At 47.8% G+C, this 22,193-nt stretch overlaps 1 protein-coding gene across 14 annotated transcripts in view; it reads right to left on the bottom strand.

The window, feature by feature from the left end:
• PTPRF (protein tyrosine phosphatase receptor type F) overlaps positions 1-22,193 on the bottom strand; it is a 400,395-nt gene that overhangs the window by 68,718 nt on the left and 309,484 nt on the right. For all 14 annotated transcript variants that reach the window (XM_062617270.1, XM_062617271.1, XM_062617275.1 and 11 more), the window contains 4 exons: positions 8,543-8,812; positions 3,898-4,479; positions 3,197-3,330; positions 2,043-2,187 (listed from right to left, as the gene is read on the bottom strand). In XM_062617270.1, coding sequence (XP_062473254.1) covers positions 2,043-2,187; positions 3,197-3,330; positions 3,898-4,479; positions 8,543-8,812 — 1,131 coding nt within the window. The remainder of the gene's footprint in view (positions 1-2,042; positions 2,188-3,196; positions 3,331-3,897; positions 4,480-8,542; positions 8,813-22,193) is intronic.

Here is a 22,193-nt window from a genome sequence, read left to right as displayed (position 1 = left end):
CTGCAGTTTGTGTCCCACCTCAACATGTCAACCTCCAAGATCTAACAGCCTTTCTCAGGGCTACCAGATGGAAGAGTGCAGGAAGGAGACCAGTTTGAAACTGGAAGCAACACTCTTTCTAGATTAGCAAATCCTAAAGCCATAGGGGACCAATCAAACCATCTGATGCTATGTGAAGATCAAAGAATTTCTGCCTGGAAGTTGTGCACACAACTGCTGAGCTTAAGCAGAGCTTTCTGAAAGGCCTACTTGACTTTGAGACCCTCAGTACCCAAGAATTCAATCTGCACTGGGACTGTTCATCCAACAGTTTGTCACCAGAAATATTCTCAATTAGGGGCCTGTAAACCAAGACCTAGTCACTTCTTGGATAAATCAAAAGAACTCGTAGGTCCCTCAGTGTAAGGAGGGTTTCGCTGCTCAAGCAAAGTTATTCCTGTGGCCAAACCTCTTCTATCCTGTGCATACTTCTCTTACTAAAGAGATGCCAGAACCAGACAGCTACTGCTCCACCAGCCAGTGAAGCAAAAACCTGAAAAACAGACCAGTATGAGATCCCCTGTGAGCAGACAGCATGTGGAAAAGGTCATGGGAAGATGTCCGCCTTAAAGAGTCCACAAAGCAGAGGTTTCGCTTACTTGGACTGTTGTGAGACTCTGAAGGACTCATTTATGCATGGAGCCGTCTCTGATTAAGTATGTTCAAGGATAAGAGCATCCACTGATGGAATTAATTTAAGTGGCAGGAGAGTTGCTTCAACCTCTGCCTATCAATACAAAAGCTATCTGAAATAGGTATACAAATCCCCACACTTGGAATTTGTTCTCAGTGTTCAAATATTTATAACTGCATGATCTGAACCTTTCTCCATTCTCATACCTGCCTATCCTGTGGCACTAAGCCACCATTAGCTCACTTAACGAGGTGGAGGAATCCCTGCGACTGATATGCTAATGAAGCTGAGTTTTCCTCAAAGAAAAGGTCACTCCAGTAGTGAGCAGAGCTGCTCTTTCCTGCCTGAGCTCCCTTTCTAATGGCCATCTCAGGCTCTCAGCTGCTGTGCATGCTGGTGCCCTCCCTGCAGGGAAGGCTGGCTGCCTTTGCCAACTGCTCACCCCACATAGCTAGTAAATCCCAGACAGACGGTGCTAACAGAAATGTCTTTCCCCCCCCTTTTAATGCTCTTTGCATAATGGCGAGCCCAAAAATCGTTAGTGAAAACGAGCTTATCGCAGGGCCCTTTGATAGCCCTAATCTGCTTATGCACAGCACTTTGAGCTGCCAGTCAGAGCAATGCAAACTCCTGCTCTGTGATCACATGGGGCAGAGCGGGGATGAAAGTGATATTGCCTGGGTCACCTCATTATCTAGCCTCTCTATTAGATCAGCTGCAGCTTGTTCTGGTTTCCCCTAGTGCTGCAGTCCCAGAAGCAGCACCCTTACTTGCTCATACAACCCAGGCAAACAGCCACTTTGCCAAACTTTGACTCCTCCAGTTGCCTGAGAGCCACAAACTCATCTGGCCTTAAAGAATGCCTCATCCTGCTATCAATCAAGTGTATGGACCAGAGATGAACTCCGGAGGAAGGAAGGCAGCTGGAATGGGAAGTGAAGGGATGAAAATCCAGTGGTTTGGGGACAGTCACATATACAGCCAAACACTCATATACTGCCTGCCCAGACAGCTTGTCTGCATGGCAGTAAATTCATAGAGATACACAAACCCACTCAAATCAAGCTCTCCAAAGCAATTTCCCAGCCTGTTTCACTCCTCCATTAGTTTTTATGAATCTATCCTAAGGGAAAAACAGCATGATCAAAGAGACATGAAGAAAGAACTTACCACTTGGGTGCACCCCCTCTGCCAAAGAGCCCTGATCCAAAACCCCAGGTGACTTTCCCCATTACACCCTTCAGCAAACTGCATGCTGGCATCCCTGAAGACCCACAAGGGCAGAGGTACTGGGCTACTCCATGCCCAGGCAATGGAAACTGGACTGCTTTTGCTTTGTCTTCAGCAGTGCATAGTATCAGACACTTACTGGATTGGGCAGTTCTGGCTTCGATCATTGGGGTGTAGACTCCTACCCCCAGCTCTGAGCGGGCACCCAGACGGAACTTATACAGTGTGTCTGGTTTGAGACCTTCCACGGCATATGAGGATGTTGGGTCAAACTCCACCTTTTGCTGTCAAATAAAAGGAAACACAGATTATTTGGTGTAGTCGGAAAATCTAGAAAAGCTGGTGCTCAGCTCTCCATGCCAAGGGAATAGGCAGCTCCATCACCCATTCTGGCCCCACAGAAAGTCACAGTCACGCTGTCAAACCTGTTGCAGTTCTGCAGGACATCCAAGGTATAGAACTTCTTGGGAGTGATACAAGGACCCTGGCAGACCTCTCCGACAGCCAGGCTACACTCGTGTCCAGTCTGCACTGTCTATCACTGTCTTTGTGGGAATGCTGGGACTAGTTTTGTAATTCACGTGAGAGGCACAGGACACGAGTTTGTTTTCTCCCAACAGACAATGCCTGCCTGTGAAACAAAGTAAAGCCCTAAAGCAGTTGGGATTGCTAATGCACCTAAACAGCGCCACTAAAGGACTTGTTTTGCTGTCACTTCACCTGGAGGGCACTGACTTCTGGCAGCTGTCATGCCACTATGAATACAGGAGGAGAAGAGGACTATGGGACATCGTGAAGCTGCCTCTGCACAGCTCTCACTGTGCTGCCCTGAAGCCAGCACTGCTTTTCATATATTTAGAGCTGGACTTCCTTTAGGGACCTGGCAGTAAATGTGGAAGGGCTCTCTCTAGGTCACCCTCAACCTGTTCCTTAAGTGTAACCAGTCCTGGAGCTGCAGACACATATTGGAAGCCATTTCAGACCCACCTAGAAGCCCTACTGTCTTTAAAGGCACCAGCAGTAAGGATGCCTCAGGGATGGTGTCATGGTATTCTGGAGTCTTTTTAGTCCCAAACCAGTCACTAGTTACTTTGTTAGGCATCAACAAGCACTGCTGAGGTCACTTACACAGAAGCCGGAGACTGCCATATTCCTATACACACCCCTGAGACAGAAGAAACGCAGAGAAGAAATGGTCCTGTTGTCACCCCAGCTCAAGCAGACACCTTTCCCAAGCTGCTGAACTGGTATATCCGGCCCCAAGTGCTGCTGATGAAGAGGCAGGATCCTCACCTGGGTGCCATCCTCCCCTTCCCAGTACAGCAGCTCGTATTTGGTAATGCGTTCCTGAGAAGCAGGCAGCCACGTCAACAGGATGCGGGTATCAGACTCTGCTTCTGCCTGGAAGTCAGCTGGCTGGGCAGGAACTGGGGACCAAACACATGGTTAGTGCCGGGAGGCATATGCAGGCAAAGGAGTAGCATGGCTTTGCAGAGCTTGTGTTTCACCTTGCAAGGACCCTCTTTCTTTCTTTCTGGATTCTCCCTTCCTCCCTTTCCCCCATATTGTGCTCCTGGAAGAATGCAGGCAAAAAACAAGCACCTTTGGGACCCAGGAGGGTGGCTATGGGAATCGTGCTCACTTCCAGCCCCTGTCTGCATCCCCGCTCCTTCCTTCCACACGCATACTGAGACCCCAGAAAGGTTCAGCACAGTCACACAGGTGCCGACGTCCATGCCCAGGACCGTGTGTCACATTTTTAGCCACTGCATCTCAGACAAAACTGCAGGCTGCGTTACTTGCAGAGATTGACACCAACTACCCAGGACAAGCTGACGGCTTAAATCTGATAGCTGTGGGGTGGGACTGCCACTCTGACATGCAACTGGTTGATCATTAAGTGCAGTTGTGATGCCTGGTATAGATCAGACACACAGCCGAGCAGCACACCACTGAGGTGCACGCGGAGCTGTGGCACCTCACTCCATACGTACCCCCTTGCTGCGTTTTGACCTGGATGATGTCCGAGGGGGGTCCGTCACCCACTGAAGTAAAGGCCAGGACACGGATGCTGTACGTGGTCCCCGTGATGAGGCTCCCAACGGTGGTAAGGTGACTGTCATCAGTGTTGTGTTTCTGCCACATGCTCAAAGGCAGATGTGGGTCAGTGGTATAGTAAACACGGTACCCTCGGATTTGTCCATTTGGCTCCTCTGGCTGCTCCCACTGGACCAGCATGGTGCTGGCGCTCAGCATCCGTGCCTGGACTTTGAGGGGTGGACTTGAAGGAGCTTGCTCTCCTGTCCGGGCCTCGACCAGCTCACTGGGGGGACCCCTGCCAATGTTATTGACTGCGATGACCCGAAACTCATACTCCGAGAAAGGGCTGAGCCCACCTATGCTATAGCGGGTTGTTGCCACACCATCCACCTCCTGGAACTGACTCTCCAAAGATTTGGGCTTGTACTGGATGACGTAATATGAAATGGGGTCAGAGTTGCCTGAATCCCAGGTGAGGGTCACGCTGGTAGCTGTTGTTTCAGTCACTAATGGCTCTGTTGGAGGTTTTGGCAGTGCTGCAATTGGAAGGCAAAGAGGTGTGATTTAAATAATTCAGTCAGCTCAAACCCTGCAATGTGCACGGGGATAAAAATGGAGCTGCCACCTCCCATTAACATTCTTCTTTAAAAGGCAGAAATCATTTCATACTCTACAACATGCATTTTTATATTACCATATATTGCTTGAAGTGGTTCTTAATGGAAGGATAAACAGAGCAATCATGTTATTAGATGTGCTTGACGCACTTACCAGCAGCAGGCTAAATAAAGGTAATTCAACGGGGATGCAGGAATGTTTCTGTCATGGGGGTTCAGCTGGCAGTGGGAAGGTACTTGCTGGGCTGGGCTAGCCCCAGAAGCCAGGTGTACAGCTGATTTACAAGGGATACAGTAAAGCAATCAGAGCACCACAGATAATCTGCAGCTATGCTCCTACTTCCACAGAGACAGCATCTTAGGCCATAAGGAATTCATGGACAGTGCTGTTAGATGGGTTGATGGGGGAATGTCTTGTAAGTATTACAACACATGCAGGAGGGATACAGCCAGAGAAATTACCAACTTTCACATCCACTATTTCACTGGGTGGTGTGTCAAACTGCAACCAGACAATAAACTGTTACACAAGTACTCCATGACACTGACATCTCTGAAGTGTTAATGAGAACACAACTACCACAAGCAAACATTTCCGGATTTGCCATTTTACCAAGACAACGAAGAAAGAGAAGGAGTGAGTGAGAGAGATTTGCAGAGTACACAAATACTTTAAGACAATGACTGAAAGTCTACAGTAAGCTTAAAACTCCTACGAACCACTCTAAAGTCATTAGTGACTTGTAATGCAGCTGTGCTTGACGAGGAACTAGGAAAAATGCTCAGCCCAAATTAAGATCCTCAAGTATTTAATTCTTTGGCAAAGCCAACAGGTCTCCAGTTTCCACATGGTTCATCTGAGGGCAATCTCTACAGCACAGGAGTGCTGAGGAAGATGCTTTTTCCAGTGCTACTGCAACATGGAACACAAAGATCGGTGAGGACTGAACTGGCACGGGAGGAAAGGGCATGTCACCCACAGCCAGACACCACACATCTACCCAAGGATGACTCAGGGAAGTCAAATATCCTGCCCAATATTACAGCCTGACATAACACACATCCTAGCAGCCTCTCTCAAGCTTTCAAGGACAGATGACACTCATCCACCTTTTCCTTTGGAAGCTTGACTCTTGCCAGTTTATGCATGGGTGTGCAGCCTGTATGTGAGCAAGGCATAGGTCTTGTACCTTCAATGCACTCACTGCAATTAGCTCTGTGTCATTATACTTCTCCTGTTTAACCCTGCAAACTGTCTATTTTCCAGCAAGCACAGGAGAGGCAACTCTGGATGAAGGAATTAGAGTCAGAGGCAGTACTATATGCAGAGTGAAGGTGCAGAAAAGACAGACAAGAGAAACAAGGAGGAAGGCAATGGGCTAAAGGAGCTGAGTAGACTGCTCTCTGTCCTGGGGACCTCTGCAGTCCTGGAGTGGCAGTGGGATGTCAGCCAAAGAGGGAGTGAGGCAGAGCTGTCCCAGATACAAAGAGGTAAATACTGGAAACCGTCAGGGCAACCAGGTGCAGGTCCCACCTCCTCCCTCTGCATCCAAACCTCCTCCTCATCATGCCCTTTTCTTTCATACACTCTTGGGTAGGTACTATAACCAAGGCAACCCCTGTGCTCTGTAAGAAAACAGGAGCTGGAAAAGCTACTGACAAGCAGACACTATGAGTAAAAGGAACACTGTGCAGCTAAGGTTAAAAGCATCCTCTGACCAGCACCAGGGAAAAGAGAATTTGCTGTTAATCTTCAGGTTAGAGAGGGCTAACACTCATCTCTGTGATTTGTTCAAGCAGGAACTCGATGCTAGAGGTGGCCATAGAGCAGGAGGGGTCCTGCAAGAACAGAGAGAACAGACAGACTCAGAAGATGACGTATCTGTGGAAACCTGATCTACAAATCAACTGTTAAGCACAGGAGGAAAGGGATAGTGTGGACCTGCTTGGCCCCAGATGGGAAAGGCAGGGCACGTGCTTCAGTCTCCCACTACAGAGCTGTCTGGATGGGCTGCAATGTGGTCAGCAATCAGCAATAACATCCTCTTTGGGGCAAAGCTACCTGTGAAATGGCAGCAGGAAGCATACCTTAATCAACAAGGTGCTTGGTGACAGCCAGCATGGCTTCACTAAGGGGAAATCCTGCCTGACCAATTTGGTGGCCTTCTATGGTGGGGCTACAGAACTGATGGACAGGGGTATAGCAGTTGATGTCATCTACCTGGACTTGTGTAAAGCGTTCGACACTGTTTCACACAACATCCTTGTCTCTAAATTGGAGAGACATCAATTTGATGGATGGACCACTGGGTGGATAAAGAACTGGCTGGATGGCTGCACACAAAGAGTTGTGGTCAATGGCTCAATGTCCGGCTGGAGACCAGTAACGAGTGGTGTCCCTCAGGGATCGGTGTTGGGATTGGTCTTGTTCAACATCTTTGTCGCTGACATGGACAGTGGGATTGAGTGCGCCCTCAGCAAGTTTGCGATGACACCAAGCTGTGTGGTTCGGTTGATACCCTGGAGGGAAGGAATGCCATCCAGAGGGACCCTGACACACTTGTGAGGTGGGCTGATGCCAACCTCATGAGGTTTAACCTTGACAAGTGCAAGGTCCTACAGCTGGGTTGGAGCAATCCCAGGCACAGCTACAGGTTGGATAGAGAAGAGATTCAGAGCAGCCCTGCAGAGAAGGACTTGGGGGTGCTGGCTGACGAGAAAATGAACATGAGCCAGCTTCAGTGTGCGCTTGCAGCCCAGAAAGCCAACCATATCCTGGGCTGCATCAAAAGGAGCGTGACCAGCAGGTCAAAGGAGGTGATCCTGCCCCTTTACTCTGCTCTTGTGAGACCTCACCTGGAGTATTGTGTGCAGTTCTGGTGTCCTCAACATAAAAAGGACATGGAACTGTTGGAACAAGTCCAGAGAAGGGCCACGAGGATGATCAGGGGACTGGAACACCTCCCGTATGAAGACAGGCTGAGAAAGTTGGGGCTGTTCAGCCTGGAGAAGAGAAGGCTGGGTGGAGACCTCATAGCAGCTTTCCAGTATCTGAAGGGGGCCTATAGGGATGCTGGGGAGGGACTCTTCATTAGAGACTGTAGTGACAGGACAAGGGGTAATGGGTTAAAACTTAAACAGGGGAAGTTTAGGTTGGATATAAGAAGGAAATTCTTTCCTGTTAGGGTGGTGAGGCACTGGAATGGGTTGCCCAGGGAGGTTGTGAATGCTCCAACCCTGGCAGTGTTCAAGGCCAGGTTGGACGAGGCCTTGGGTGATACGGTTTAGTGTGAGGTGTCCCTGCCCATGGCAGGGGGTTTGGAACTAGATGATCTTAAGGTCCTTTCCAACCCTAACAATTCTATGATTCTATGACAGCAACAAAAGATGGAGAAAGGGGAAAAGGCAGAGTGGTAAGGGAGAAAAGAGAACATTGACAGAGGAATACACAACAGTTATAAAATGAACACAGACAGCTCTTCCCTGCAAGGGGAGAGTGGGAATGCTCATTCTGGTGAGGCCCACAGGCACTTCACACTGCTGAGATGAATCTTCTTGTCCCACCCTTTTTGCAAGGGACATCTCTGTGCAAACAGCTCTCTGATTAGACATCCACAGCCCTCTTCTCCAGGACAGTCTGTGGCCTACTGTTGTGCTGAGCTGATCCTGCTGATACACAGAACAAGCCAGAAACTGTTGGATGAACAGGCTTGATGAGGTCTCCTCATGGCATAACAAGGAGCCAGTCTGACATAAGCCTGTCTCCCATCGCGCCACATGTATGTGGAAACATGCAGAAATGACCTCCAAAGCAAATACTACACTGTGAGCAGGAAAAAATGAAGTTGTGAGTTTGGGAACCTCCCTTACAAGGTGGAAAAGTCACAGGAGACTGCAGTCAATTTCTGCACCCAATGATACTTTGACAAAGGGCTACACTATTGAAACCCAATCAGAAGCATCACAAGGAGTAATTGCTTACCTTTGACAGTGATCTGGGCTGTGGCTTCAATCATGCCGAGGGAGGAGATGGCCACGCAGGTGTAGTTGGCAGACTGCACAATGTTATTCAGCTCCAGGACATTCCTACCGACGGGCATCTCATCCTCTTTGGTCAGTTCCTCCACACCAGCCATCCACTTCACGTAGGGCATTGGAGCACCTACTGCCACGCACGTGAGGTTCACGCTCCCCCCAGGCATCACCTCATGGTTGCTCGGAGGGATAGAGAATCGAGGAGCAACACGCCGCACTGAAACAAGGAGGAGACAGCTAGTAGGGTCACAGAACCAGCAGAGAGCACTCAGTTGCATTGTGGTGGTACGTGAAGGGGGTTCAATAGTTTTGCCTGTCTATCCCCCGGGACAGATAAAATTAAGTGCAAAAGCTGTTCCCTGCTTTGCCAAATTGCACGCACTTTGCTCTCCTTCCTTAGCCACTGGCATCTTATTAGAAGAACTCATTAAGGGATGGCTCAATCCATTCCCTCCAAACACAGCCTTTTGAAATCATATTACTAACATGAAACATTCCTCCATTTAAATTACATTCCTCTAATTAGAGAGCATGCACAAATGCCAGTCACACACTCTCTCTGTGCAGGGCCCACTGAAGCTCTGCAAAACAAAATTACCTGCTCAATTTATTAGCTCTAGAGTAAAGCAACCTGTCCCCTAAACCTCAGAGGGTTTGGGCAGGAGCAGCAAAAGGGTTTCTTTTGGAATTAGCACACGTGCACTGCTAAATAAAATATAATTCCTTTCAAAATGTAACTCAGGTTCTACCTTGGCTCAGAAAAAATAGTCACCAGAGCTGCATGACATTGTCAGGGCCCGAACAGATCACCTTGCTGGGCAGGAGGGAACTAATCCTGACAGATGTGAGATCATATCCATTTTGACAGAAGAGAGCTGGGCTGGCAGAACCCTTCCCACCTTTGTGGCAGCACTTTGGGAGATGTATTCCTCTGTATTTCATTGCACAGCTTCTCTTCATATCAAGCCCTTGCTGGGTATTTCATTCAAGACTTATTTGTAAGCAACTCTCAGCTACAATAAAGCTCTAAAGCTGCCTGCCATATGCATTCCCGTCAGGAAAATGACACTGAGAAATGAGGCCCCTTCTTCAGGGTTAGTGTTATGGGCCTATTTAAGCAAGGGTACAGAAACAACTGTGCTCGGTAAATCTTTTGTCTCCTCTGGGCAAGCTCATTTTAGTCTGTAGTTAAAAAGGGAAACTGCTCGAACGTGTCTCGCCCAGCAGCCCTGCTCTGCTTTAGCCTCCTCCACCAGAAAGGCAGCCCCAGAGCAGTGACCGGGTTCACGACTGATCGGCTCCTGAGGAGCCTCTTCCTGCCAATTATGTTCCTCCATCAGTGCTGGTGGAGCAGCCAACAGTCGTGGTGCTGGGGGCAGGTGGAAATGGGGCAGGAGCAAGAGCGGTGCCAGCTTACAGAACACCACAGGCACAACCGGCCCCACGGGTGCTGGGGGATGAGAGGGACACTGCTCTGCTGGCCTGGCTCCTGCTACCATGGTGTCTCCACAGGCAGTAAAGCTGCTAACAGCCCCGTGAGCCGCAGAGGTGTCAGCTCTGCTTGCCAAGCTCACTCTCCCCAAATCAAATTCCACTAGCACTCTCTTTGATGACTCATCCCCAAAGCAACAGGCTCACAGAAATAGACTGAACACAGAAGCCCCCACGCTAGCATGTACAACAGAGCTAAGACTTTGTGATAAATTAGACAATACTGTCAACATCGTGTGTGTACTACACATCGTCTCGGTGACAAAACAGGGCTCATTAGCTCCTTACCAGCCAGGGGAAGGATAACTTGCCTTTCTTTTTTTTTTTTACTCCTTTTTTGAATGTCTAAATCCAAAATCTTGCTGGTTATTTCTTTTAATCAATTATTAAATCTCAAATCAATAGCTACATGAGTGATAGCCAGTGAGGCGTTACCTGACTGATGGGGCAGCGTTCCCCAAACGAGACAGAACTGAAAGTGTACTCAAGTGCTACACAGTCATGAGAATACAGTTTCACCTGATGGACATGGCAATGATTTAAATGATGGCGTGTATTTCCAACCAAAGCATCCCAGCACCATCCATTAAGAGTCAGGTTTCATTTTCCAATGAACATGGTGTTGAATTATTCCATGTAGAAGCTGTTCAATTTCCATTCCCATCCAAGGACCAAACCCACCCATACCATATTAAAACAAAAAAGAGCAAACCTCGAGGATAAAGCCATAGGTGTGCACAGAGCACTCACACATGCACCAGGCAAACAGGCACTGGAGGCCACTACAGAGCCAGACAGAAAGCAGTGCAAGGGCAGGACAGGGAGAGGGAAGGGACACAGGAACTCACGCACAGGGACATGGGAAGACAAAGAGAGTGGAGAACAAGAGGCCATGCAGGAAGGTCATAGCCCAACATGCATGCACAAACAGATTTTGACTCCCAGCCTTGTGAGACCAGAGGCAGCACAGCCTGCTGCAGACTCCCCTGTACCCTGCACTGTGCCCCTGTGTTAAGCATTGCTTTCAGGGTGCTCCTGGGGCCAGCCTGAGCCCCACCAGTGCCGTGTCCCACTTAATGTGTCCTGCAGAGGCAGTGGCTGCAGCCATCTCTCCCTGGGGAAGCCAGCAGCTGACTGCCCCTTGCTCCCCCGTGGACAGCAGAGGGGAGATGCACTTCAAAGCAGCTCTCTCAGCAGCACTCTGCAGGATTGAAGGGAAGGGCTGAGCCCCTTCAGAAGTGGCTGTGCCCTGTCCTTACCCCCAGGGGAGAAGCGGAGGTGATCGGTGCATTCGTGTGCCTAGAGAAGGGACGAATGGCAGGGAAAACTCTCCTGCAGACCAAACTGTATGGGAGGATGGACAGGCTGCAGCATCACCAACCTCAGCATGGGCCATGCCTCCAGTATACTGCAGCCTGAGACATGCCAGGAAGCTGTGGGGGCCTCAGCTCTCAAACATGGCAAACGTTTTAACAGTGGTTAAACGGGTCTCTGTGGTGGATTTTGGTGACCCAGCATGTCTGAGCCAGCCTCCCTGCATCAGTACACTCGCAGAACTGCTAAGATGGTCTTGTAGCTCTGTACCAGAGAACAGCGGTGCCCAAGTCACTGCAGCTGCTGAAAATGGATGCCATGTGTAGGGTCAGCTCTCAGCATGGGAGGTAGGAGGGCATCAGAGCAATGCCTTTGGTGAGAGATCTGGCCTGGACAATCCTGTACAAAGGAAGGGACAGCCTCCCATCCGCTCAGCGGATAATTGGCAGCTTCTTGTCCCAGTCAGTATGGAGGGAGAAGGGGAGATGCTGTCAGTTAGCATTAGTGAAAGCTGGCAGAGCTCTCACAGCAGCTTGCAGAGCACCATCAACACATTCCTCAGGCTCAAGCCAGTGATTTAAGTCGCTTGCTTTTCTAGCATAAGAGTCTGGTAATAATTTAAATCAGTACAACGCCTCAAAAAGCAGCATTCTTAGAATTTCTGTCTAATTTGCAAGTCAAATCACATGGGCTAGCAAGTCCATGATGCTACCTTAAGTGCTCTGGAAAATTTTGTTGTTCTTCATTTATTGCAGCAATGAAATTTCCTTTTTTATTATAGTTTTCTTGACAAGAATTTGCAAGTTTTCATTTTTTTATGTACTTCTTTTTGGATAAAGATCAAAGAAGGTGGTTTGAAGGCTTTGCAGGGACAGCACAGGGAAAATTGCTGTGAATACTAGAATGATTTCAATGAACAATAGGATAATTCAGAGGTTTAGTTCAACCAGCAGACTGTCAAAAATGAGATTCATTGTCATTCATCCCAAGAATAGGCACCGTAAGGGCTCTGTGCTGCTCCACTATTTAGCAAGCCTCCTGGTAGAGAGTGTTCTACCGGTAGAAAGTGGGAAGTGAAGTGAAACCCAAGAGCAGTGAGCAGAGCAGCGCAATCTGAGCCATGCCCTGGATCCCACAGGACAGGGAGAAAGGACAGCATGGAGACTGGTTCTCTACTCACTGGGGGTACCATGGGGAGGAAGGAGGAGAGCAGGCAACACAAGAGCCACAAAGGTTGAGATTGAGAAATGTTAATAATTCAGCATGCATTAACATGCACATTCCTTGCCTTGAGAGCAAAGAGCATGAATTGATTGCCCGGCTCCTTTCACCACAGGAGCGGCTGTTTCCTAACGGCTCAGGTTCCCTTGGAGGGTGACGTTACCCCCTTGGAGAAACAGGGACCCCCCCCGGCTCCTTGCTACTGCCTGCAAGATTTGGAGGCTGAGGTCTGAGCATGAGTTCTGAGGGCTCACAGGTCATTGCCGTTGGCCTCTCTCTTGCGTGCTGAGACACTGCTGGCATACAGCGAGACTGCTGGAAACACAACAGCGCCAATGCTTCCAAAACTGTGTGGTTGTGCTAGGGAAGGGGAAACCAAACTGCTTTTCCCTGTTGGCTGTCTTGGCCACAGTACAGCTGAGCAAATGACAATGCTAAAGCCCCTCCCTCCAGCTTGCAGAAATGCAGGGACCTCTACTTGTCTGCACTTGCTTCTGGGTTTCCTCCCCACCATGCTTACCTAACATCTAACTCTGGGCTTCATCTTCCCCTTTCCTGGCACCCCCATCACAGGCTCAATGGGTGCTGCCCAATAGTGATGGAGAGCTGTGCCTATCTCTGCCTGCTTCTGCACTCAGCTGCTTTGGTCCTGCTCCACTATCCTGACATCCTCTCCCCTTTACTCTTTCTCTGCACAAAGGAGCAGCAGTCTGAAGACCTGTCTGGACTGAAGGAGGACTAGTGCTGCTTGGCCTGTGCTGCTCCTCCCTGCACAGCAAAATACAAGTTTGGAGGACTCTGCTCCAACCTCCCAATAGGGATGACTAGTAGAGAGTCACACAGGGCCACGTCTTTAGGAAGGTGAGACTGCCCGATTTCATTACTCCAGCCAGCCAAACTGGAGGATCTGTGCTGCACGGGGTGTGCTCTTGCTCTAGCCACACTGCTACCCTGCCCAGAACTCCCGCCTTCCTCAGGAACCACCTCCTCTGATTCGGAATGAATTCAGGAGATATCCTCAAACATGATCATCAGTCTGCACAGTTTACTCATCTGTAGACACCCTTCATCTCACCCTAGTGCTATCATTTTAAAGAAGGACTTCAAATGGAAAGGCAGTTGCTAGTCTCACAATCTATTGACAGAATCAACAGCAGGAGAGGAAAAATTGGAACCAGAAAAAATGCATTTACAGTCTAATCTTGTGCTCAAACAATGCTGTACTATTTATGCTCCCAATGCATCCTTGAGTGCTGACATTTTATAGACAATTTCCAAAACAGGGCCTTGCCATTTTTGGATTATATTTCAGCTATAACTTTTAGGTCTAATTATTTGCGCTGACAACCACATATAAAAGAGGATATATCATTACAGTGGTGCAGCATTGGAGACACATCAGCATTCAGCATGCTGACATACTAATAGCAAAGTAAGGGAAAGCAAGATTGTGGAGCTATGCAATTTGCATTCGCTCTCTGAAATTTCTCTGATGAAAATAACACAACATTAAGGAGGGAAATAAGAGAAAAGATCCACTGTATCAAGATAAAATAACTCGTTAATAAATAACCTTGTAGCAGTCACAGAGCAATAATTAAATGCATGGGTTAGCAGTACACAGTTTTAAGTAAAGCTTGAAAAACGTAAGATGTAATTATCAGTGCCAAACGAATTATAAGCACAGCAAATCCCAATGGAATATTTAGAAACTAATTTCTGGTTTCCCATTAAATATTTGTGTATGTGGGTATTTTTGGGGGGGTGGGAAGGAGGGGTCGACACAAAGAATGAGAAATTATCCACTCCTGCTGGCTTATATTCATTCTCAGCTGCCTCCCCTCAACTAAACCATGTGGCTAAAACGCTTAAGTGCCCTGTCAAAGGTTCATTCTCCAGAGGTGCCTGAGCCATCACAGCGGTGCTCCAAATATACTGAAATCTGGGAGGCTTTGGGCCTTGTCTTTAATTTCTTCTCTTTTCTTCCTTGTTCTCATTTTTCATCATTGTCTTGGGCTCAGGTAATTTTATCCTCTATGAAATCTATTTTTAGAGGGTAAACAACAAGGGCCCTGTGCCTCAGTACAATCTAAATGAGAGCACATTCCAGGGAGAGAAACAGGAGTGAAGTCAGTGTATTGGAACAACTACTGTGACAACTTGTTAAAACTTGTTGCAGTGATGACTGTAAGACCAACTCATGCAGCTGCCCAATGGTATTTGTGAGAGGAGCCAGGGCCTCTCCCTGGGAGAAGCTCTGCACTGGAGAGCCGCTGTGAGCATCCCTCTCCTGCAGTGTGTGTGGAGGGACAGACCTGGATAGTACCTGTTTGGTGGAGGAGTTGAGGACTTCTGCCAAAAACACCAGCTTTCCTCAGCATGAAATCATGAGTGCCTTGAGCAAGGTCTGGAGCTAGATTTAATTTAAAAGATGGAGTTGCCTTTTGCTATTGTCCTTTATTCACCTCTGGCTTTCTGAGGGCAGCAGGACAGAGCAGGGCAAAGTACAAATCAGATTTTGCTGAGCGGCTATGAGCTCCTGAGCACATCACCACGGGCCTCCCTGAGCCACCCACGCTAAGGCTGGGGCCATTGCCAGAGCTCCCTGCTCTCCTGCCAGCAACACAAAGACCCAGCCCCAGGGAAGAAAGGAGAAGCAAACCTGGTCATGCAAAGGGCTCTTGTCTGAGCATGGAGAACCGGCCACCCAGAGTAGGAACTGCAGTGGAGCCGGGAAGCTGCCTCATCAAGAGGACCTTCCGTATCTCAGGCAGCTGCTCCTGCTGCCCTGTGACAAGGGAAGGCAGCATGCTGAGTTATTCTCCAGCTGAGATAAAAAGTAAGCTTTTTGCCCCTAGAGAAAGTGAAAACTTTTAAAGCTACAGGAGAAATTGAGGAACCTGCTCTTCCCTAGCAGCTCATGAGGGGATTGGAGATCATTCTGATCTCTGCTTCCAAAGACTGCTCTTGATCTCCGGCCAGAAAGCAGCAGTTTAGAGGTATTACACTGGCACCTAGCACAGGTAATGGGTTAGAGAAGGACCCCACATACAGCAGCATGCACTCCTTCTGACCCTGTCTTTGAATAAAGGTGCCCTGGCTGGTATTTGCATGCAGAATATATTATGTGCATTTTAAATCTTAAGCAACAAAGACATGCAAGCAAAGTATCAATGCCATCACCAGAGCCACAGCAAACAGTAAGCAGATTTCATCAGGCACACTGTGGCTGCGCCTGGAAGGGAGTCAGAGTCTGTAGGGCACCCTCCCCTTTTGGAGATGGCTCTCCTCTCTCTACTGGAAAGTCCCATCTGACGTGGCGTACTGTAGATGGATAAGAAGTGAAAAGGACCAACCTTCTCGCTGATCTGAGAGATGAAAGTTTGTTTTGTTTGATGGCAGAGTGCGATGAAGATGAGGAGGGAATAAAAAAAGACAAGGAAAAACACAGAGAGTAAAAACAGGCCAAGCTTCATCTGTCCGCACACCACTGAAACGACAAGACAAGACTACAGAGGTCAGCCATGACTTCCCACTGTGCACATACACCACACCATGTCATGGACAAGAGTGTGCCACACTCACACTGCTCTGGCCCGGAGCAGGGAGCCTCACCAATCTGCTCACCGCTCCTTGAGGCAGGGTGCAGGGGACCGCATGTCCCACGCATACTCACATGGAGGGTGCTTCGGGGCAGCCCCACGCTGGGCCAGATGCTGGAAGCACAGACATATCTACATGTGCAAAGCATTCTCACACACACACAGGGCAACGGACTCCAGCCATCACACAAGCTGATGTGCTCCCACACACCCACTCGAGCTATAAAGATGATGGCAAAGGCACTTTGATTTATTGACCATACACTGGGAAGAGCATACGTGTAGATCCGAATTTTATCAAGTATGAAAGAAATGTTCCAAGTGGTGAATGAAAAATCTTCTACCATGAAGAGTTGCTCCCCCTCTCCAAACAAAGAGCTAAATGCAGCAGAGAGGTATTAGGCAAGTGACAGACATGCGCAGTCTCAGCTGGGCTCAGTTTCGGGAGAGCCTTATTGGTACACTGTGCTGCGAGTGAGAGATGGACAAGAAATCAGAAGGACAAAAACACCCAGAGAAAATTGAGCAGATCCCAGTTTTTGTTCCTGCGGGAGAGACAGTAGAAGGTTAGTTGCATTTTCCTTACAGACAAAGGAGATCTTATTTCTCTAGCAGGAGTGACCTCACTCCAGCTACAGATCTGTGGCGTATTAGCTGTAATCGAACACTCACTGAGAGAACACAGAAGTGGATTTGATAGTTAAAGAGCGCTTATGAGTCACATTTTTGATGGGGGAAGGAGAAAGTGGGGGGAGGAATTTGCTTTCCAGCAGAAACACTGCAAATTAGAGAACAGCATGTGGCATTATACAGTGCAACAGTACAGTCAGCCATTTCCAGCAACTAAAGGACAGGATTTTAACCAACACTGACACGGTACGGAGCAAGCAACAAACTGCCAATAAGAGCTACAACAGTGGCCTACGAAGTGTAACGGAGCTTGCAGGAGAACAGCAAAACAGTTGTTTACATTTCTTCAGTTGAACTCGTATCAGTGGACCACAACCAGCCAAGCCAGAGTTTAACTAGTCCACAAGCGAGTGCCACATCCAGCAAGGCCCCCCACCTGAACATCCTCAAAACCAACAGTCCTAGTTTAAGGTTCAGGTTTCCTCTGCCCAGCTTCAGGCAGGGGATATACTTCTTGGTCCACAAAACATTAACATAAGGCTCATTTAATCCTGTGAGACCCTGTGACGGGAGGGAACCTCTTTATTGCCGCTCCCAAGCCACCGCTTTATTTCCTAATTTAATGGAGCGTATCGAATCTGCATGGCCTCGGCAAACAGCAAGGGGCTTCTGCCTTCTGCTCAGCTCTTCCCAATAGGGAAAATCTGTTTCCTGCCCTTGCCCAGGAAGGACAGTGCTTCTGGCAAACCAGGCAGACCCATGAATGGCTGCATTTCTGGAAAGCAGAGCTAACATCACAACAGGGCAATACAGACTCCAAGTCCTGCAAGCATGGACCATCCTGCAGCAGTCAAAGTGGCTGTGCAACAGAATGAGAAGAGGCTGGTGAAAAATGCAGGATCGAGGGATGCTGCTTAAATAGCTACAGGAGCACCCACTCCTGCTGCAGAAGTGCAGCAGCCCCAGAGCCCCCCCTCTGCCCTTAGGAAGTGCTGATGGGTCCCCAGCTACACCAAGGGGACTTGCTGTGGTGCCACTTGGCCTGACTGGGGGCAAGGTGCTGCTGCAGCTGAGGGCCAGCCAGGGGCTCTGTTTTGGGAAGCCTGGCAGGGACTGCACTGCATCAGTGTGCATGGACAGGAGTAGGCTCCAGCAGTGGCTTTCCCCACATATTGACACTTCAGATTAGAGTTGGAAAGGTGAGGAGATACATGTGAAACACACTAATTCAAACAGATTACTTTTCGGTCTGTCAAACAGGAACAAGTTTAGGGCCTGCTATTTGTCACTAATTGCTGGATTATCCCTTAATCTCTTACTATATTAGTGGTTTATGGGGAATAAAACCCAGTAGCAGGCTATTTTGGAACAGCTGTAAGGCAAGAGGGAACACCTGGGCAGAAAGTTCTCTCTCTTTTCCCTTTAGTTAATGTTTAAACAGCTGCCGCTTTATCTGACGTAAACCTGATAAATGGTAAATTGAAAGTTTCATCTCATCCCATTCACATACTCCCTTATCTCCAGCTCTCTATCCATGCCAATCCTAAACTAAAAGGCATGTTTTACCAAGTTTTTCTGCTTTTTTATAAAACAACTGAGCAGTGACAGTAGATATCATCTGTCCCCCATGTAGAGATTCAGGATTTAAGGCTGGGGTTACCCAGAGTATCCCCTGTGCAGAATACCACGGCTCACTAGGCATGTTACCATGTTCCCATGAACCTGAGCTGCCTGGCAGCTAACTTGAACATGCCAGTCTATGTGCAAGATAAAGCAAGTGAAGTCACAGCAGAAATGCCACCAGAAGATAGCAAACTCCAGGAGATAGGAGGGCTCCTTTTGAGATCCACACTGAAACAGCAAAGAAGCAAAGAGCAAGGCCGTATCAGAGACGCGTCTGCCAGTCCCGTCAGACGGCTCCAGTGCTCTGCAGGCAGAAATTCCCATGCTGATTGAATTTGGCTTTTACCCTGCCACAGAAATGCTTGTCTTATGCAGTAGCAGCAATACTCTAACCACAGCAGCTTGCTGCAGAAAGAATGAGTTTGGGCTTATGGGAGGGCTCTGCTTTTGTGTATTCTTGGGCATTAGCTCCCTGAAACAAGGAAGAGGGCTGTGGCCAGGATACAAATGTACAGGTCTGAGATTTTAGATCGCTAGCTCAAACAAAAGAACACATTTCTAAAGCTTTTCAGAGTGGGAAGCTAATACTTTCCTGAAAGAAACCAGAAAGTTTATTATCCCAATTGGCTCCGTATTCTGATGGGAACTGCCAGCATCTGTCCTTGCGCTGAAAACCCTCGGGTGCTACACAAGGCATTAAGATAAAGGCAAACCCAGACACTCTGGGATCCAAAAGACAGAGAGGTTAACAAAAAACTAGAGGGGGATGAACCTGTTCCTGCTTATCTCCAAAAGCACATCTTGTGTCTCAAGGACTCCACATAAATCAAAATTTATTCTTTACAGCTTTTAGAAGTATAGAGGAACAAAAGGACAGATTGTCTTTTTTATGCCAGATTACATTAGACTAAGACAACCTCCTATTATATGCAATGAACAATGTTCTCATGCTACAGTGATGAGTATATTCCATCCTAGAGAGACAGACAGAATGCTCAGGGTACCCAAACATCCTTTCCCATTCATAATGCATACACATACATGCATGAATTCAATTAAGAGCAGAAAATCTCAGAGAACCAGAGGTGGATTTCCTAACCCTTTGTACAAGTGGAAATGGAAGGGGTGGGAATGGAGATTTAGTCGGCACAGATACGCAGGCCTAATTTTCCACAGGCATCTATGTATGTCATAAAAGGAGAAGAGAGAAATAGGCTTCCAAGTCCATTTTTGTGTTGCACTATCATGCACTGAGCCACCAGTCACTCTCCTATTTTCCATAAAGGTCATTTTACAAATAATCAGTCTTGAGTCTCACACTGCACTTTTAACTGTCAAAGGACTCTGCAAGGAACAAAACTGTTAGGCTTATTTAGTTCAGTTCTATACAGCACATTGAAGTCTTCAGATGCCAAGTTGCATCTGCCCAAACCACAGCTGCTCTGGCTTTGGCTATAGCAGTAGCTTCAGCATGGAGCAGCACCCAAGGGCAGAGAAAATGAAGTTAAAAATACTGAAATCCCATAAAAAGATTGCAATTTCTTCATCAAAGAGTCACTGCACTCTGTTGCATTGCTGTACTGCAGTATCATGTTGAGGTCAGGACTGCACAGCGTACACAGGGAAATCATGGTCCTTCAGACCTGTAGCCCTCCTCAGACACATACCAACTGCTGAGGGGTCATTACTTGCTGGCCTCTATTGCAGCCTGGTTTTGCTTCTTCTGATGGTCCAGGGCAGCCATCTGTGCAAAGCAGCAGTCTGGGTCATCCAGACTGATTCAACCGCCTGTTCATGTTTCCTGTCACCCTGGCATCTCCCTCATACGTCTCTCCAGCCTCTGTGCTTGCCTGTGATTGCTGCCAGGCCCTCACACACCAGCAGTGCCTCTCTCTGGTGAAGTAATGTCACCTCCAACAGCCCTGCCTGACAAGAGGCAGGTTCAAAGGAGCACATTGCCATGAATATGCATATAGCAATTCCCCATTTTTCAGACAACCCCAGTTTTGGTCACTGTTTGTCCACTGTCCTGAGCTTTTACCCTTCTGGCAACAGCCTCAAGCTTTGACTGCTGTTGCTATTTTAGCTGTTTTAATATTACATAAGCAGAAAATGTTCTTTTTTAAAGGCTTCAAGTCTTGTTGCTCCAGGCCCATGTCAGTCATTCAGAATTATTATTATTTACACAAGGTCCCTACTGCAGTAAGCATCATGCAGCTGCAAGTAGCCATTTCAGTGAGCTACCTCTGTGTCTGAGCCTAAGCTATGGCCAAGTCCCCACGTGTAAAACTCTGTGGAGGCCAGAGAATCACTGCTAGGGACAGGGCCACAACCTAATTTCATTTTGGGTGATGGCTCCTTAGTGAAACTTGGCAAATAAACCTTCAGACTCCAAGCAAGTTTCCCTGCTGCCAAATGAAATACTAGCCTGGCCTTTCAAAAAGCAGATCAAGAAAGCACAGATTTTTGCAGTAATACCATTTCTATTTATTGCAGGCTGATTTATTAGTTTGTGATTTGGGGACAGAGGAGACAATTCAGTTTTAAATAGTCTTTTTTTAAAATGCAGCTGTGCAGGTACTACAGTATGTAGCAGAGCTCTACAGCACATGTAGTATTTAGGGCCAGGAAACTTGCAGCAATTACCCCACTGGACCATGTCTTGAGGGCCTGACAAGCAGCACTAAAGAAGTGAAAACTGGGCAACAGATTTCTCATCTGATGGGAAGTATGCAGCCAGTGCTCCAATAAGTATTATTCTAATAGCATCTGCACTGCTCACTGCTGCAAGCAGCACTGGGGAACACACCTAGCGAACTCCACAGTGTATTAATAAGGATATTATACACAGTCTTTCTGCTCATCTGTTTCACTGAAGTAGGAAAAAAATAATGCCATGTGTAGAGAAAGAGAAGGGCAAAAAGCCCTTTCATACAGGAGAAGAGTAAAATAACAGTGCCTCTTACTGAGGGGAGCACCACATAGGCCACCACCTTCACAGGCATTTCATAAGACAAGACTTACGGCTGAAAACGCTTCTCTTTGTGCAGATGTCCCCGAAGGTGTAGGCAAATGAAGAGTGAAATGTCTTCATAAAAACCCAACAGCATAAGTGAATCAGTGCAATTACAATATACTCCCAGGGAGCATGACAAAATGATACCACTTTTTTTTTATTCCACACTAGGTCGAATCTACGTTCTACTCTTAAATCAATTTCTTATATATCTTGAATCAGCTTCTTGGATTTTTGTTGCTAAATCAGACAGCAAGCTCTCTGGATTAGAGGAATCACATCTTCCACAGATTTCTATTCCCTTCCCTTCTCCCTGCAGCACCATTGGGTCCCAAATATAATCATTGTTACAATGTACTGTGGTGCATATAACCATGGACCACGGACGGATGAGCGTTCCTTCGTGGTGGTAACAATAACATCCAGACCAGCACAGGCAAGCATATTTCTGCTGAAAGGATAGAATATGAATATGCCACCGTGACTCCCTTGAAGTCCATATGATGCCCCAGATAGCCACCTTGCCTTGGCATGCTCCCCACTCTGGCTTTCACTCTGTTTTTGCTCCTCTGATGGTCTGGATGTTTTCTGCAAGTGTCTGTGCATGGAAGGCTGAAGAGCATCTGTAGGAGGCAGTTACCTTCCAGTGCTGGTCCCCAGCCCCAGCCCAGCTCTGCAGCAGCAGATAGATAGATCTGTCA

Source organism: Pezoporus occidentalis, unplaced genomic scaffold (genome assembly GCF_034315485.1).
Source record: "Pezoporus occidentalis ecotype Australia unplaced genomic scaffold, CSIRO_AGI_Poc_V1 ctg194, whole genome shotgun sequence".
NCBI classification, from domain to species: Eukaryota; Metazoa; Chordata; class Aves; order Psittaciformes; family Psittacidae; genus Pezoporus; species Pezoporus occidentalis.
This window is presented reverse-complemented; position numbering and strand designations above follow the sequence as displayed.